The sequence below is a fragment of the Erithacus rubecula genome (genome assembly GCF_903797595.1).
Source record: "Erithacus rubecula genome assembly, chromosome: 2".
NCBI lineage: Eukaryota > Metazoa > Chordata > Aves > Passeriformes > Muscicapidae > Erithacus > Erithacus rubecula.
The window spans coordinates 93462356-93480077 of NC_136685.1; the positions used below are offsets into that span (position 1 = coordinate 93462356).

Below are 17722 nucleotides of genomic sequence, written 5' to 3' on the forward strand. Positions count from 1 at the left end.
GTTTGGTTGTTAGCAAACAAAGCAACCTGGCTTTAAATCTGGTCACATACTGAGTTTACCTTCAGGAGATACTGGGGTTGGAATCAGTTTGCTAATCAAAAACAAGACCTTTGTCTTCATTGCTAAAATAACATGATCTGGCTAAAGTTAACTGTGCAGAATTACTCCTTCCTTTTTAACCAAGTAACAACAATGCCCTGCACCCAAAATTATGACCAGAACAAAAAAAAAGCTGAATAAGAAAGAAGTCAGCACAGTTCTTAACAGACAGTCTTTACCACTAAAGCATGTAACTCATTCCAGCAACCTACAGGGACTTTCTTAAGTCCAACCTTTTGCCAGCTGGAGACAGCACATCTATTTTGCATAAGGGGAGTCAGTGATCAGTAAAGACAATCTCAGTAGATGATTTAGAAACAAAATAAACACCTGAAAAACCCTCTTGCCCTCAAAACCTAAATTTTTGTGGAATATCTGGCATTATGGACATCCCTGCATGATCCCCAAGAAACCAAGTGAGGCAGCATTTTGAAGCAGGTCTCCCCTGAGACACAATTTGCAATATCAGCCTTCACATTTCTGATTCACTGCATACACATAACTTCCTCACAATCAAGAAACACCCAAAATGATCTGTGAATAAACAACAGAATCTCAAGCCCATGATCTCAGACTGAGCATATCACAGTTAATCTGTGCTGGGAAGATGAAGCACAAGACATTTTTTACCAGGAGAGCTCTGCCTGCTCCAGAGCAGAAGAACAGTGGGACTGTTCAGGGTGGCACATTTGTCTGGCTGGGAATGTCAGCCTGAATGTGATCCTCAATTACACCAATCCATGCCCAGCCAGACACTTACCTCTGGGTGCAGACACAGTCTCTGACAAAGGAGCAGATGCAGAAGGAGGAGGGGCAGAGTTCACAGTTGCAGCATCTGGAGGGAACACTCTGTCCTGCTTCTTACATTTGAATTTCTTCAGGTAAGGAATTTCCCGGAACTCCTGTGGGATGGAAGCATAAACAATTTAAAACCAACATATATTACTGTAAGATTTCAAGGATAAATGGAATGCTAGCCAGATGTTGGCATTTACTGCATGTCTTGGAAATTATTTTTAAGACATTCACACTAAGGTGGACAAAATCTCACTTTACTGACTGAGAAAATAAAGCTGGAAGAGGGTGAATGATGAGTTTCAAATCAAATCAACAAGGTCTCTTTCAATTTAGTGTTACTGGAAAAAATATGATTTCTTTATGCATTAGCTGCCTGCTCCTGAAGGGATGCGACTGTGACAGGACTTGCCTGCTGTTACAGCTGCTCAGCACTGCAGCACACTGCTCTCTGGCATGCTGCACTGCCTGCTGCTTGTTCAATCAGTTTAGAAATGTGCTTCAGAACACCAAATATGCAGTAAACACTCACCTTTGGGATTACCCAGTCTTTCCTGTTGGGAGTCTGTGTTTTAGCCACACACTTGGTCCAGGCAGTGATATCCCCTGAGCAGTAATAAGCGTCACTCTTGAACACAAACTGCCCCTTGCACTCCTGGCAGGGCAGCAGAGCTCCAAATGCCATCCCATCTGCTACTCTGTCCAAGATCTAAAGCAACAAAGAACACAGAGCAGGTCACAGCAGGAGGCTGGAAGCACTCACACAGTGCTGCCCTGGGCTGCACAAGAACACAACTGCCAAGCTGCTGGCAAAGACATTTCCAGCAAGTCACACACACTCTGAACATAAACCAAGCCTCTCAGCCACACTGACGGATATATGATGCCTCAGAGGCATGGCACACATTCCTTCTGCTCACACCCTGGCTCAGTCTCTCCTCTCCAGGAAAAAGGAGGTGATTCTCTCCCTCCACTCTGCTCTTATGAGATCCCACCTGGACAGCTGCATTCAGATCTGGGGCTCCCACCAGAACAAGGACATGGACCTGCAGAAGTGAGGCCAGAGGAGGGCCACAAAAATGACAAAAAGGGTTTGAGCATCTTTCCTGTGAAGACAATCTGAGAGATATGGAATTGTGCAACTTGGAGAAAAGGTCTCCAGGTCTCCTTGTATGACCTTCTAAATGGAGTCTACAAGAGAGCAGTGAGGCACTTTACAAGGCAATGTAGTGACAGGACAATGGCTTTAAACTGAAAGTATGTTTAGATTGGATATTAGGAATAAATTATTCACTCTGAGGGTGATGAGGCACTGGGAGAGGTTGCCCAGAGGAGATGTGGATTGTCCATCCTCAGAAGTGTTGAACACTGGGTTGGATGGGGCTTTGAGGGGTGTGGCATCCCTGCCCATGGCAGGGAGGTTGGAAAGAGATGATCTTTAGAGTCCCTTCCAATCCAACCCATTCTGTAATCCCTTGGTTCAGGAAAACACACCTACCACACAGCACCTGACCAGGCTGCCATGCCAGAACAGCCAGGGAGAAGACAAGATACTGCATCTGAGCACATGAGTAGGTAGGTGGGAATGTAGGCTCAGACAAGTCCAGGTTTTCCTGCCTAAGAGTATTCCATGACCATTTTGAGTCTAGACACTTCCCACACTCCAGCCCACACTCCTTATAAAGAGTCTTGATAAATACAAGTACTTAAAGCAGTACGTGGTTCTGAAAGAGAGCAGACTTTCACAAGTTACATAGACCAAAATGGACTGGTTTTAGGAAAGAAACTGGGAAAGAATTTGTATAAATTTTGCTTCATTTTGCATAACTTAACAGTTGAGGGAGGAAATGTGAAATGCCTTAACTAACCTGCTCATGAAGACGCAGCACCAAAAAAAAATAAAACACAGACCACTTTGAGCATAGCACAATGAAGGCACTACACCACATCTAAGGTGCTGACCACCCTTCACAAGCAAGTGTAACAGCAATACCAGAGTCCTGGGACAGAAGGACTGAGCTTTGCACCAAATTTCTTTCTTAAGTGTTATATTAGGAACATTCTTCAGACTCGTGGACCTCGCAGCAATATTGGGTCAGGGCAGCTTCACCAATTCCAGGACCCCACACAGACACAGAGTAACAACAACAACCAACTCACTGCATTCTCCCCTGAGGGGACCTCCTGCTTGTTGGCAATCAGCAGCTCTTTCAGGTCATTGGTGGAGCAGACCTTCCTCAGCTCATCCTTGATGCCCCAGATCAGCTCTGTCTGCTCCTGTTGACAAAATCCAGCAGCTTAGAAAGCAATTGATTGCAAGTAGCTAAGAACACTCCTCAAAATGCAGTATGTGCACAAGGTTTAGCAAGTCCAGGTTATGTTAAACAAAGATTGTGAGATAAGAGCTCCAAGAACCAGAAACTTTGCCAAAAGGAAGAGTCACACATTTTACCAAACGCCTAAAACACATCCTTAAAGTCACATCCTTCAAATGTCAGTGGCCTCAACATTCTTAGCACATTTTACCTATCTAGCTGACACTGAGAACAGTGGGGATGTAGCTGCATTTGAGCTTTCCATAAAAAAAAAAAAAAAAAAAAAAAAGAAAAAAAAATCAGAAATGCTGATTGCCACTGTTGTGGTTTTTTTTAAAGATAACAATGCATTAGAGGAATTTCTACCAGATCAGACACTTGCAGCAGTGTGGAGAAGCATGCATATTCTTTTGGGTCTTTCTACAGAACTTGAAAGGGTTGGGAAGGAAAGAAGCATCCTAAAATATCTCTGTTAGTTTCTGAATGTTATCCACTAGCTACAGTAAAAAATGTAGTGTGCCCTGGAAGAAGTGGTTTACTGGGTTAAATGGTGTAATTTTCAGTGTTAATGATCATGCTTAATGAAATGTTGTTAAAAAAAGTGAACCCAAAGTTGACCCTGATCCATGAAGTGCCTCCATTTGTTCTAAATATCTACACTGCAGCTGCAAAAACCTTAAAAATATCTTTTTTGAAAATTACAGTGCTGACACACAACAAAGAAGAAAACTTTTGCAAAAGCCAGAGCCAGTGTTTTCCACAGCCCCATTAAGATTTCAATTGCAGCAATGACAGGTTGTTAATTTTTTTCTTGGGAACTTTTAATAAATAAAAAATTCCTGAAGCTCTACTGGGAATTCTTCCCACAGTATTCTAAAAAGAGACAGGTAAAAAAGCTGTGGTTTATCACAATTTGTACCCAAGAGCACATCTCCCCAGAGGGTGAAAAAAATTTGATTATTCATTAATCTAGTTGTACACTTTATCTCTGTTTAATTTTTACAATGAGCTATTTATTGTCTTCCAAGCTCTTCTGCTATAGAGCTCAGGCTCCAAGCTTCAGCCACCACAATGAGATGATACAAGAAGGAGCACAGAACTCAGAAAAAAGGCATTTAACCTAATCTCTTTAAATCCAATAAGCCCAAGTCCTAGAGAACATCCTTCCTGTCTTTTGAGAGAAAGGAGAAGGGTGAATTGCCTTCAGCAAATCCTCAGTGACAGGGCACAAGGACCATCTGTGCTGCCACTGCTCTGTCTGCACCCAAGGTACTGCCTTCTCTAGAGGCTACAGCTCTTCATTAGTGCCTGACACTGCACTCTTCCAACAGAGCAGTTCCTAGGTTGTGAGCAGCTAAAACTCACCTTCAGCTGTTTTTGATGCTTTGATTCTTTCTCTTTTTCTTTTTTCGGCTTCTTTTTCGCTGTCGCATTTCCATCTACCTCTTCTCCTTTTCTCTTTCTAATAGGGAAAAACAAAACAAAGCCACACAACATGAAAGGAAATTGTTGAAATGGCTGTCCAGCAGTTACCAGAGCTCAGATTACTGACTGCCAGTATCTGTAGAGGCTTGAATATCCTCAGTTTTGGCAGGCAAACCCATTTTTCAAATTCCTCAGTGCAAGATTATAGACCTGCACTTGGCTCTGTGATGTGAGCTGCTTTAATCAGGTCAGGTAACTTAGAGGATTTCCACAGGGTAACTGTATGGTGTGGCAGAAGAACATGTGAAGGACTGCAGCATTCTCAGGCATGTTCATCTATATTCATCTCATCTATTATCTATACACCCAAGGCATACCTAAAGATCACTCCAAATCTGGGGAGATGTAGCAATGCAGATTAAAAGACCACAGTGTCTTTCAGCTGAATTAACAGCTTGATCAGCTTAGACAGTCCATACTGAAATAATGGACAGCAAACAGGGTAACTTTAATGAGTTAACACATTGGGAAACTTGGTATTTCCCATCTGGAATTAAGTCAGGCCTCTGAAATCAAACAGGTGCAAGTTACTGCTTAGAAAAATGAGCTTCCAGGCTCACAGTGGTTTTGTGATTACTGTTGGGAGTTGTCTGTGTGTAAATTTATTGCTATTTTCTAGACCTTGGAGCTGAAGGGAGAAGTTACAGAAAACACTGCTCAAGAAAGACTAGAAAAATAAAGCTAAACAAAAACTGGGGGGTTTTGGCAGACTTCAGAGTGACAAGGGACCTCAGAAGAAGATAATTTATGTTTCTAGAGTCATGCCATCCCCTTTGTCTGCCTGGAGTGTGTTCTTGTGAGGATGCCAAGGGAAGTTCTATCCCAGCTGAGATAGGATGGGCCTGCAACTTGAGGCAGAGCATAAGCATAACTTGGATCTCACACTCCATTTTGACAGAGATGCTGATGTCTGGAAAGGCTGACCTGGAGCAGAAACTAGACGGAGCAAAAGGAATAAAACAGGTATTTATTGAAAGGATGCACCTTGGGCAGTGCAAGAGCCTGGCTGGGGCTACACCCAAATCAAATCCAAGATGGATCCTGGTCATGAGTCTTTACACTTTTATATGTTTCGGTTCATCCACACACCAGGGTCAATTGCCCAACCACAGCCCCAGGATATGAAGTCTCAGCCCCCTGGCTTACCCCCTTCCCTTCAACATTGTTTCTGCTTTTTGGGTAACAGGTGTCCTTGATTCCCTAGCTGGGAAGGGATTGCTTTGTCTAACCACCCTGTGAAGAGAACTTATTAACAACTAACATGAAGTTTCAGAGTTACACATTAAGCAGTAGAATCTGAAAAATATAAAAGCTAAAACCCAAGGCATAATTTCCCCCCTTTCTGTTATGAAACATCAGCCAGGCTTCTGTTTAAGAAAGCCTCTCTCTTTTGTAAGCTGTGGCTGAGGGTTAAGTCATGAAGTTGACATTCTTGATTGCCCTCCTACTCACCATTTTAAACAGTTAGCTCTCAACGACTTTGTTCCCATTAAGACTAACTCTGTATGACAGCTATAAAGCTGCTGCAGGAGGATGTCAGGAGCTACTCTCCTCACAGAAACTTTTGCATGAGACCTGCATGTTCCAGCAACTCTCCTGGCCCTAAAATCGGGCTAAGTGCTCACTTTATTTGCAGTGGCCACCACTAGCACCTCTGACTAACCCACAGTTCAGAGCACTTTGGGGGACTGGTTTTGCAGCTCTCATCTTCCAGCTGTGCCCCTGCCAGTGCCATCAGTGAGCAGGGGCTATGCTGTACATCTCCCTGCCTCATGGTGGGGGAAACAGCCACACTGTGCTGCCAGCAACTGCTTGAGAGAAACTTCAGCCTGTGCTCTAAATCAGGCAAGTGGCAACCAGTGTGGCAGGACTGGCTCCATCACACACAGAGCAGTGCCTCCCAAAAGTTCTCTCTCCTCCTTGGCTGCAGCCCCTGCAGGGAGCAAGACCAGAGCAACCACTGAGCCCCAAGAGGACAATGAGTTCCCTAAGTTTTAACAGAGTCAGGGGTACACAAGAGAATCTGTGAAAAACTTATCAGCCTGAGTGCAAAGTGTTCTACTGCAGCTTCCCAAACTGGGGCTTTAATGATGTCAGTGCTTAGGAGGGGAGCCCAGCCCTGTGTATCTGCAGTGTCTGCTGACAGTCAGGCTGCCTCCAGCCAGCCAGCACTCACTCCCACAATGTAACTTGTCTCCCAGTCTCCAAAGGGAGCAAATCCAGCACAGCAGATGCTGGAAGGCATCACTCTCCTGAGAGACCCTGTGACCCAGGAATGCAGCCAAATTCCAGCAGCAACTTACACTTTTGGCAGCTTCTCCTCACAGTCAAAGGGACAGCAGTTGCTCTCCCAGACAGTGATTACTGTACCTGCTCCAGCCACTGGAACAAACCACGGAGTGGGAGGGATCATCCCAACTGCAGGGAGGCATAAAGCTATTGGTGACCAACCTCTTTCTCATGCCCAAGGCTAAAGCAAACACTAATCATTTTATATAGCCTGGAGAAGGGAATGGCAAAGCTGAATTCATCTTGCATCTTCCCAAAGCAGCACATTTTAGAACAGTCACAGTGAGGTTGTAAACTTCACCCTCACTGACACACATTAAGAAGCCACACACAAGGATCTTCCATCCTTGGGCCACAAGGTGCTACTGTGTACACCCTTTCTCCTGCTAGGGAAGGGCACCTCTGACAGGTGCAGCCCAATAGCTTGCCTGGAGGAACTGGTATATCCCAGGCAGTGCAAACCACTTCTCACCTTCATGGAGGACACACAACACTTATTCCAGCTTTAGAGATGAAGAGGGGAGTGAACTGTCCCACTGTGGTCTGGCCCTTACTAACCACCTACTCTACTTTTCACATTCACCTCTTCCCCTCCCTACAATGAAAAGGTGGAAAGGATAGTTACAGCCACCCTGGAAAAAGCAAGTAGTCCATGCAGGGAGCAACAAGAACTCCCCTTTTCACCTCCTCCCTGCAAAGCACTGCCAGACTGTTGGTGACCTGAGCACTTAACATTTGCCTCAGATCACCTCTGCAGCTAATCCACTGCTGCATGACATCCCCAGAGTGACACTTTGCTCCTGTCCTGGGCAGCAATTCCATCTAAACAAGCGAGGCAGAAAATACAGCAAGTATTACAGCTCAGAGCAGGAGGACAAACACACACTACCAAAGAAATACTGTCAAAAGGAGCTCACAAGCTGCTACTGCATTTCCTACACCAGCATACAGGCATTCTTTCCACAGAGAAGCTGCAGACAAGGACACAAGATCCTCCTTTCCCAGGTCTGCAAAGTGCTGGTGCTTAGGAAGGACAGCCCACAGCCCAAGGGAGGATTGCAGGTTTCAACCAGAACTGGCTGAGGAAACAAGCCAGGATCCTAGCAGTAAATCCTCTCATATTTTGCCTTCACAAGGAAAGGATTTTCCAACTTATTCTTGGTAGCCCTGCTCCACACCTAATCTCCCCATCTGGAAAAGGCACATCTCAACGCCACTCTTGCACAAAGGGCAGACAGGGCAGTCCCAAAGTCTGAGATTCTCCTCAAAGTATGGGCTGGACTTGCAGCAGCAGCATCTGAATCTGGATGTGTCACATCTGAATTGCACAGAATTCTGAGTCAAGATATAATTTGAACACAGCATAATTAGGAATACCTCTAAAGATCATTTTGAGAATCTCACTTGCAACAGACACTTCAACATAATTTCTGCAAGAGGCTGTAATTTTTGTTGTTAATTTATGTTATCTGATTGAATGCACAAGGTGAATTACCCAAGGTAACTGCACCTCATTCAGGTTTCTGGAGTGCTCTTCCTTTGGCTTCTCCATAACTCCTGTGCTTTCTTGGCAGCAAAATCACCAGATAGTTTGCACACCACACCCCTCCACTGATGCTGCTGAAGTACACTTGCACCCATTCAGTTTGTTTGACAGACAACTACTTTTCCAAGTGACCCTTACCACCCTTGGCTCAAGCACAGCCCAAAGATCAGAAGGTAGTGGAGCATAAGAGCCAGCCAGCAACTTCACTGCTGAGGGGCTTGTTCAAGAAGTGCTTAGAAAGCAGGAAAGATGAGACATCCTGCTGCTTTTCTGGCGTGAGGTTCACATTACCCTACATCACCAGTGCAAGCTTTTTTCCACTGCAATTCTAGGCCTTTATTTACACAGTGACTTGGAAACTACTTCATGGCCTTTCTTTACAAAGCCTTCATATTTTGCATAGCATCCCAGAAGTGGCCCAGAAAAGCAGAGTCAGGGCAGACAAGAGAAGCACTTACACAGGCAAATCTCTAGAGCTTTGCTAAGGACATGGGAGAAAACTACAAATAACCCAATTAAACTCACTGTTCTAGGACAAAGCAGAACCCACATGTCAGCACAAAAAGCAAAGGACTACTTGAAAACCTGTAAGTACATTAAAATACTGACTTCTGCTTACACCAAGCAATGCATACATAGGTTAAACCCCTGCATGGGAGGACAGCAGACTGCACAACAGATGAACACATCTCCTCTTGGTCTCTGCCAGTTCAGCTGAGTGAGGTGAACAGAACAGAACCTGACAGGGCTCTGGCCAAAGTCTCCATCCTGGGGTGCTGCAGGACTCCCCACACAGCTCCCACACCACTGTCAAATGCTTCTGGAGCAGTGGCTTGCCAAGCAACTGCCCACCACACACATCAGCTGCACACCTGAAGGGCCAATACAAAGACTGCACAGATTTGACATGGTCACAGCTTCTCAGAAGAGACATCAGCCTCTCTGGACATTTTAACGGTGAATCCTCACAAAAGCAAAGTTGAATTTAGTCTAAAATGTACACAGAGAAACCCAATGTTTTCCAATGACAAGATCTTTCTTATTTGTAGGATCCAGAATACCTTATTTTCCTTCCTTCACAGGGACAATACAACACTGGTTTGTGTTATGAAGCATGACTCCAGGCAAAGTCATTTCAAGAACAAGTAACAAAAGCCTTCATTAACAAAGAAAGATTCACAAAGCTAACAAGTCACCTGGAAACACTTCTCTGTCAGTACAAGTTCCATCAAGAGTCTCCACTGAAAATCTCAATGCAAGGCAATGGAATTTTAGACATACTATGAAAGATTCAGCAAACAAAAGCATCCAAGTGTAAGCACTACATGGCCAATAAACACCATTATCAGATTCAGTGCCTGTCACAGATCAGCAGCTCATAGATAAAACATGTCAAATCAATTCTCTAACAAGTGGTTTGAGCAGAGAAACCATCACTGATAACAGTATCACACAAGGAGGCACAGAGCCCAGCATCCATCTGCATTATGCAGGCATTATTCTATGGCTGAAAGCCCTACATCAGCCCTCCATGTCACAGCTGCAGGTCTCTGTATTTCCTCAAGGCAGTCACAGGGAACAACTGGACAGCACATTCCCAGGACAGAGAATGTCTGTTGCCAACCAGGACCAAACCTTCCTACGACCGATATCCTTTTAACAGAGACACAGCATCTCACAGCATTTTCCACAGACGTATTTAAATCCAATGGCTCCTCCATACAACACAATTTCTTACACTAACCACCTACCCTTCGCTTTTGGTCGCTGGGAGCTGCTTCTTCAGAGTTTCTTTATCCTCAGCCTTGAGGATGCTGAAGCCCAGGAGCTGTGTGGCCCCGTAGACGGGGAGGAAGCCCAGCTCTGCCCGGCGGCTCACAAAGCAGTCTGGGTGGTACCAGTTATCTATCATTCCCAGCTGCGGCTTCTCAGGATGCACCATCTTCTTGGAAATCCGGATCTGGCCCTGAGGCAGGTTGAAGGGACACAAGAGCAATTGTTAGGCCAATCTGGAAGGAGCAAGTTACCAAGTGATGCCTCTGAAAAACCCGTAAAATAGTAACAGTTCCTCTATCAAAGTCAGCAGCTTTTGTACAAAGCCTTTCACTATGCTTCCACCACTTTTTCATCTACTGCTGCTAGGTTGAAAAAGTCACCTTTTTTAAGGTAGTTTTCAAACCAATACCACTCAAATCAATGCTAATACAATCTTACCCTGTCTTTCTGCAAATTACTTTTCAAATGTCCAACACGTAGCTGGTTTGCAGAGCAGCAACAAGCAGGAAAAGCTGCAGTCAGTGGTGGCTCTCTTGGCACAGAAATGCTGGTGAGCAGCGTATCCAGACTGCTCCAAGTGAAAGGAGGGATCACCAGGCTTGAAGCCCAGGCTACCATGCCTAAGGGATGCCTTTACTGTCAGCTGTCCAGGACACAGCTGCTCCTCAGACACAGAAATGCAGCTCTACAAGTGCTTTCTATATGCAGGACAGACAGGAAGCAATTATAAAAGCCACTGTTTGAATTAAAACTGGTGAGAAAAAACATGAGATGGAGAACTTTTTCACCTTTTCTATTTTCTGCTCACAGCCTTTGCAAGTACTTCTGTTAGACTTGGCATATTCTGCAGCAAAGTCATTTAGGCTCTTCTCAGCCTTACCACCTCCTTCCTGCTCCCCTCCTTTTCCTGGAGAACAAAGTAAATACAGAGTTCAGCTTTAATACACATTCCCTTATTTTCTTACTCTCTGTCCCAGACTGTTAGCAGTCTGCATTAATAAACCTCTTGGGCTCCAGCCACTCATTTGTCCAGAATTTGAATACAGAGCAAGACAAGCAGTCAGTGCTCAAAAGCACCAAAACACCACCAGAACCACGCACTGAACTGAAGGTACCATTAAAAAAACATAGTTCAACAGCACCTGTTAACGTTAAAGAACTGAAAATTAAATACTCCAGTCATGGTAACAAGAAATGTTTTTCAATATATCTGCCACCTGACTCTGCTTTTTCCCCTCAGTGATTTAAGATGCTGCTTGATACTGTCAGCATCCCAGCCCTGGAGTGTGAGACACCTCAACAACTCTTCTGACATCACTTGCTGAAGTAATGTGGACATCAAATCACCGTAATAACAGCACAACAAAAGACAGCCCAGTTCCAGCTGAACCTCCAAACACCATGAGGCTTCTGCCTACCTCCTCCAGGGCCTCCAGTTTCAATGGCTTTCTTGATTTTCTCCTGATCTTCCCACCGAAGCTCAGGGAAGCCATCAATGTCTGTGTGGGACACAATTCGAGCTCGCTTCCAGAAGCAGCTGTAGTGGTGCCAGTGAGGGACTTTGCCATCAAACATGGGCGACTAGCAAAAAAACACATTAGGCCAAGATGAAACAATTCAAGCAGAATCAAGGGGAAAAACAAAACAAAACAAAGCCCAAGATAAAGAGGCGTATCTGGGTAAACACACGTGATTTCTTCTTTTCATTTTATTAAAATCAAGAGATGGATATTAATCAGGACAAAGTCTAAGAAGAAAATCCAGTAAGACAGACAAGCTGCTGGAAAGATGTTCCCAAAGGGGATAGACATGGAAGGAGCATTTAGCTAGCTTAACTAGTTCATCACCCTGCTGCTCAGCCCATCTGTTTTACTGGGAAAAAAAAAAAAAAAAAAAGGGGTCACAGCCTCAACATGGCTGCACCAGCCCCTGTGAGACTGTGCAGCACAAGAGGCTGCAGGCCTCACTGCCTTTGAGAGCCACTTCTCAAGCAAACTGTCCATATCCTGGAGAACCCATGTCAGGCAAAAGATAAAAGGGCAGCTCCAAGGATTGTGGCCTGAGGAAATTCCTGAGTGGCCTGCAGGAGGCAGAGACAAAATTCAAGGGAAACACCAGAGCCAATCAAAGTTCTGCATCAGGGGTCGACAGCAGGCCACCAAGAAGATCAGAGGGTTGAAGAACCTCTCCTGTGAAGACAGGCTTAGAGAGATTGGGATGTTCAGCCTGGAGAAGTCTCCAGGGATATCTTATAGCACTTTCCAATACCTGGAGTGGGCCTACAAGAAAGCTGGAGAGGGAGTTTTCACAAGGGCTTGCAGTGGGGAGGCACTAGGAAAGATTGACCAGAGAAGCTGAGGCTGCCCCATCCCTGGAAGTGTTCAAAGCCAGGTTGGATTGGGCTCCAAACAACCTGAACTAATGGGGGGCATCCCTGCCCATGGCAGAGGGTTGGAATGGGATGATCTTCAGGGTCCCTTTCAGACCAAACTATTTCATGATCCTGTGATCAGGACAGAAGCATCACCCAAGTCCTCCTTGAAGTGCAGCTCCAGAGTGCCCTGCCCCACACCAAGCACTTGTTCTGCAAGTGCTCACCTGTTAAAAACTCAAGACACAATAGGTACCATCCTGGCATTGCTCCAGTCACCCACAAGCCAAAATAACCTTACAGTGGTTTGGCTCCAAACAACACACACAAACAACTGCTGTACTAATAATACTCAGTGCTGTATAACTATTATTACTGATGATAAAGAACTCACCACCTAGGAAAGCCTTCCATGTGTCACTCACTAACAGGAGGGAGATCTCCAAGCCAAAAACAACAGCAGAGCTTTGTGCAAGAGCAGGAAGAAAAAGGAAAGGGCTTAAAAGACCACAACATGGAACCAGGAGAGCTGGGAGCCTAAACTGCAAACAACCATCTACCCAAACTGTAGACACTTAAAATTGTAGCACACTTTTATTTCCAGATGGACTCTTCCCACAAGCCAGGACTGGATACCCAGTTACCCTCACAGCACCACAGCAGCCAGACTGCAGTTGCTCTCAATGCAAGTCACATGCAATTTTGGCACTGCAACTTGGACACCTCTGGGCTCGTGTCTAGAATTTTGTAGGACCCCAGGGCTGTTCCCAACACAAAGGCTTTGAGGGACAAGGCACTGGGGTGTACAGAAGAGAGCAGAGCTGTCTCAGTCTTTAAGACAACCATACAAGCAGCGAATAATCTCCTCAACATGCACTTTTAGATTCTTTTCTTTGAGTGGAAAATGAAACCTCTAGGCAAGCTGGGCCTTGTTTACACAACTTCTCTCAACTCACCTATCTCTAGACCATAGTTTCCTAAACAAACTAAGAAAAAAAGAGACCTGATTTACTTTCATAGTGCACGTTCAGATAACAGAAACCGCTCAGTTCCAGCTGGAAGCAAAGGGCAAAGCTGTGCTGGTCCTGCAGTGCCTGGGTGCCTGTCCTGCGCCAAGCACCCAGAATCCCACTGTCATTCAGAGCTCTACACTTGAGGAACCACAACAAAAGGGAGATTACAGCAGACACAAGTAAGGCCTTGGTCTGTGTCTTCCTTTAACATCTTCAGCACAATTTGCAGAAGAGCTCGATGCACTGATGCTGACACAGAGGCTGCTCTGCAGGGGATTTCCCCAGGAAAAAGCAAGGGACCCTCGTGCTCTGGTGAAATGCAAGCATTTACAGTGGGATGCTCAGCAGCAGGGTGCTCTGCTGGTACAAGAACTAGCAGAAGGCAGAGGAAAAAGCAAGCAAATACAAGAGGTTGTGGGGAAAATAAATAAAATACAAGTCCTTGGTGTAGGACTGGCAGTTCTGCAGAGATGTCTGGCAATGAAATGCAGTGGCTCTCTGAGGAATGTCATGGTTCCCAGGAGCTCACTCCATAAACCAAACCCTGGAGAACCAGAACACAACCCCTGCCCCCGTGCTGATGAAGGGCACCCTGCCTCGAATCAGCCTCAAGAGCCGGGCAAGACAGGAAGGGGTAACAAACGTGAGGAAGTCGGAGCAGGGGAGGAGCAGCAGCTCCAGCAGCGGCTGAGAGCAGCCGGGCAGACAAAAGGAGAGGCAGCACAAACACGTGCGAGCAAACGCTGCAGCTCGGCCCTGCACAGTCCCGCATCCTTCCCAGGGCAAGAGGCTCTGGGGAACAAAGGCACAGGCAGGTATTTCCCCTCCAGGGCAGCAGCTTTGCCTCCAACCCGGGCTAGCCCTGCCCGGCATCCGTCTGTCCATCCATCCACCCATCCATCCGCAGGGCTCTGCGCCGCCACGTCCTTGCTCGCTTTCCGCAGACACACGCTTGCCTTTGCTTACCTTTCACAGCAACACCCCCAAGCTCAGCCCGCCCCCTGCACGCTGCAGGCGCCCCCTCCCCTCTGCCCCTCTGCAGCCAGCGGGGATGGAGGGATAGAGCACCCCCTCCCCTGCCAGCAGCGATTCCCCCGCATCCGGGAAGGATGCGGGTCCGTGCACAGCTCCCAGCCCCCCAGCACAGAGCCGGGCTTTTCCCTTCCTTCCAAAAGGAAGCCGAGCAGTCTCTTCCCCAGGAGACAAATAATAATAGCATGAGGGCGGCGCAGAGCGAACCGTGCCTTCGCAGCCCGCTCGCCAACTGCGGCTCAGCTGCTGCACGCCTGCCATGTGCCAGCAGCCCTGCGGGACCACCCCGGGGCTGCCCCAGACCTCTCGCAGCTTTCGGGCCGCAGTTTCCCCGTCTCGTATGCAAAGCACGCCCCGAGCGCGGACTCCTCGTTCCCGGCACCGAGCGCTGCGAGCGGCAGATGCTTCCCGGGGTAGGGAAAAGCCGATGCACGGAGATCGCCTCGCCCGCCGGACGGCAACAAAGCGCGGTGTGCGCGCCCCCGGCCCGAACGGTGACCTCCGCACCGCTCGGCTCCAGCATCCCTGCAGCGCGGGGAGCGGGGAAGCGGCTCCGCCGCCCCGGAGCGCTGCGGGCAGAGCTGCCCCGGGCACCGGCGCTGCGCGGACACGGCACCGGGCGCAGTTAAAAATAGGCTGCGCTCGCCCCCGAGCAGCGAAAGGCGCGGCCGAGCGGCTCCGGAGCACCGCGCAGGGAGCGGAGCCGCGGGCTGGCCCCGCCGCCGGCGGTACCGAGCGGAGCGGCGGGACCGGCCCGCCCCCCGCCCGCGGCGGCCCCGCCACGCGGTACCTGCACCATGAGCGCCAGGCGCAGCGAGTCCTTGGCGATGCTCTCGCCGCACTTCTTGCAGGAGGCGCGGCCGCTCTTGGCATACTCGGCCCGGTACAGCTTCTCCGCCTCCTCCGCCATCGCCGTCGCTCCCGCCGCGCCCCCGCTCCGCGCCGCACCGCGCCGCGCGCCCGCCGAGCCCCGCCCACGGCCGCGCCAGCCGAGCGCCGAGCGCGCGCCCCCGCGCTCCGGCCGGCCCGATCCGCCGCTCGGGGATCGGCTGCGCGCGCCTGGCGCCTCCGCCGCGCCTCAGCGTGGGGCGGCCCCGGCGGCGGCTCGGGCTGAGGACCGCGGGTTCGAGTCCCGCCGCCGCCCGCGTCCCCCCGCATCCCTGTTCCATTCCCCGCACAGACCGGGCCCCCGCGTCTCGGGAGAACCCGAGCTCAGCAGCTCTCCCCAGGAAAATACTGGCCGCGTGATGCCACTTCCAGACCGGCGACAGGACGAGGAGCGATGGCTGTAAACTGAAACATGAGAAGTTCCACCCCAACATGAGGAAGAACTTCTTCACATGAGGGTGGCAAAGCACTGGAACAGCTGCTCGGGGAGGTCCTAAAGTCCCTCTCTGGAGACATTCAGACCCCACTGGACACGCTCCTGTGTCACCTGCTCCAGGTGACCCTGCCTTGGCAGGGGTTTGGGCTGGCCATCTCCGGAGATCCCTCCCAACCCCGACAGTTCTGTGATTCCGTTCCCTCCAGCCCCTGGAAATAACACTGGGGCTGCTGACAAAATCAACGAAGAGCCCTTCGATAAAACATCTGGAGTAGATGATTATATATCAGCAGAGGGCATTGGCTCTGCAGCTTCCCTGGAGGAAAAGAAAGCTCTGAAGTTACTCCAAACCGTACCAAGTATTTGTCATTAGTTTTACAGAGATTCTGAGAACAGGTTCAGCTAAGGCAGGATGTGCAGCCCGGGTGGGCTTCAGGCAGCTCCCAGGGGTCACTGAGATGTGCACACCTGAGATGTTGACACCCCTTTTATCCTGTGCTGCCCTTCTCCCGGCTGTCACACGTGTGCTGTGCACGAACGCAGGGTTTGCCATCACAGCCCGGGAGGACAGGATGGTCCCGGGTACATCCCTGAGGATGTGGGGAAAGAGGAAAAGAAATCTCAACAAGGAAAACACTAGATGGTGCTGCGAGCACACAGACACCCAGGTGCTCCACACAGAGGAACCTTTGCTCTGGCTGATTGCTCCTTCCACACCAGTGGTTCAGAGGTAGATCAATGCATTTAGCCCCAACCTGGGGAAAAATGAGGAGAAATCCCAGGAGAATTAATCTGGATGACCTGGTGCTGCCTGGCACGTTTGCAAAGGGATTTGCCCTGTTTGAAGATGTCCAGCAGAGAGGTGAGGAGTGGCATTCACCCAGTTCAATAAAACTGCTGCCACACTGCTCCATCCAAGGGCATCCAAGAGAAAGCAAATAAGAATTAAGGGTTGACTTGGAAGGGATATCTAAGTAAAGCCAATGGCCTGTTTAACCCTGATCCTGCCTCTGCCAGAGGCTGACATAAGAAAGGCCAAACAAGCACTACTTGATCTTCCAAATATTTCCCAGCCTCACAAGACTTGTGGCTCAGGGATTTCCTGCATGCCATCATCCTAGGGGAATTTTTTCTTCCAAGAATTTGTCGAGTTTCTCTGAAAAGCCTCTTTTGTTTATACATTATTTATTTATAGTGTTTGAGCAAGAGAAATAACTGCTTGTTGGTGTTTCCTCTGGCTGGGGCCACTTTCACTGCTAAGAAAGGCAGCCCTGTCCAAACAACCAAGATGCTGCTCTGCAGCTTGCAGCCTAGACACTTGCAGAGGTTCTGTAAGATGTCATGAAGAGCTGTACACAGACATTCACAGGCTTGCAAGCATGAAAACAAGCAAAGAAAGTGACTGTAACAAATAGCTCTTCTAAGCTTAACCTTATTTTTTTCAGTTGTGAACTCATACTACATTAATACTAGTCCAAATGGGTTTAGTGGGTTTTCTTTTTTGAAAGGGGTAGGCGGTTCTTCTTGAAAGGATCAGGCTCAAAGCTGTGGGCACTTTACCTTGAGAATTCCACAGGAGTTTGGCTACAATCAGTGTGTTGCTTTGAAGCAGGAACATCTAAATGGCAGGAATTACATTGTTATGGTTCTTATTATTGCAGTCTAATTTCCTCTGTA

The 17722-nt window shown here is 48.0% G+C and overlaps 1 protein-coding gene across 1 annotated transcript in view; it reads right to left on the reverse strand.

The window, feature by feature from the left end:
* PARP1 (poly(ADP-ribose) polymerase 1) overlaps window positions 1–15667 on the reverse strand; it is a 32173-nt gene extending 16506 nt beyond the window's left edge. Inside the window, exons 1-8 of the mRNA XM_079298489.1 lie at window positions 15512–15667; window positions 11724–11886; window positions 11094–11212; window positions 10281–10495; window positions 4575–4671; window positions 3055–3171; window positions 1427–1603; window positions 860–1001 (exon numbers count right to left, since the gene is read on the reverse strand). Coding sequence (XP_079154615.1) covers window positions 860–1001; window positions 1427–1603; window positions 3055–3171; window positions 4575–4671; window positions 10281–10495; window positions 11094–11212; window positions 11724–11886; window positions 15512–15631 — 1150 coding nt within the window. The 5' untranslated portion in view covers window positions 15632–15667. The remainder of the gene's footprint in view (window positions 1–859; window positions 1002–1426; window positions 1604–3054; window positions 3172–4574; window positions 4672–10280; window positions 10496–11093; window positions 11213–11723; window positions 11887–15511) is intronic.
* Window positions 15668–17722: the final 2055 nt, after the last annotated feature.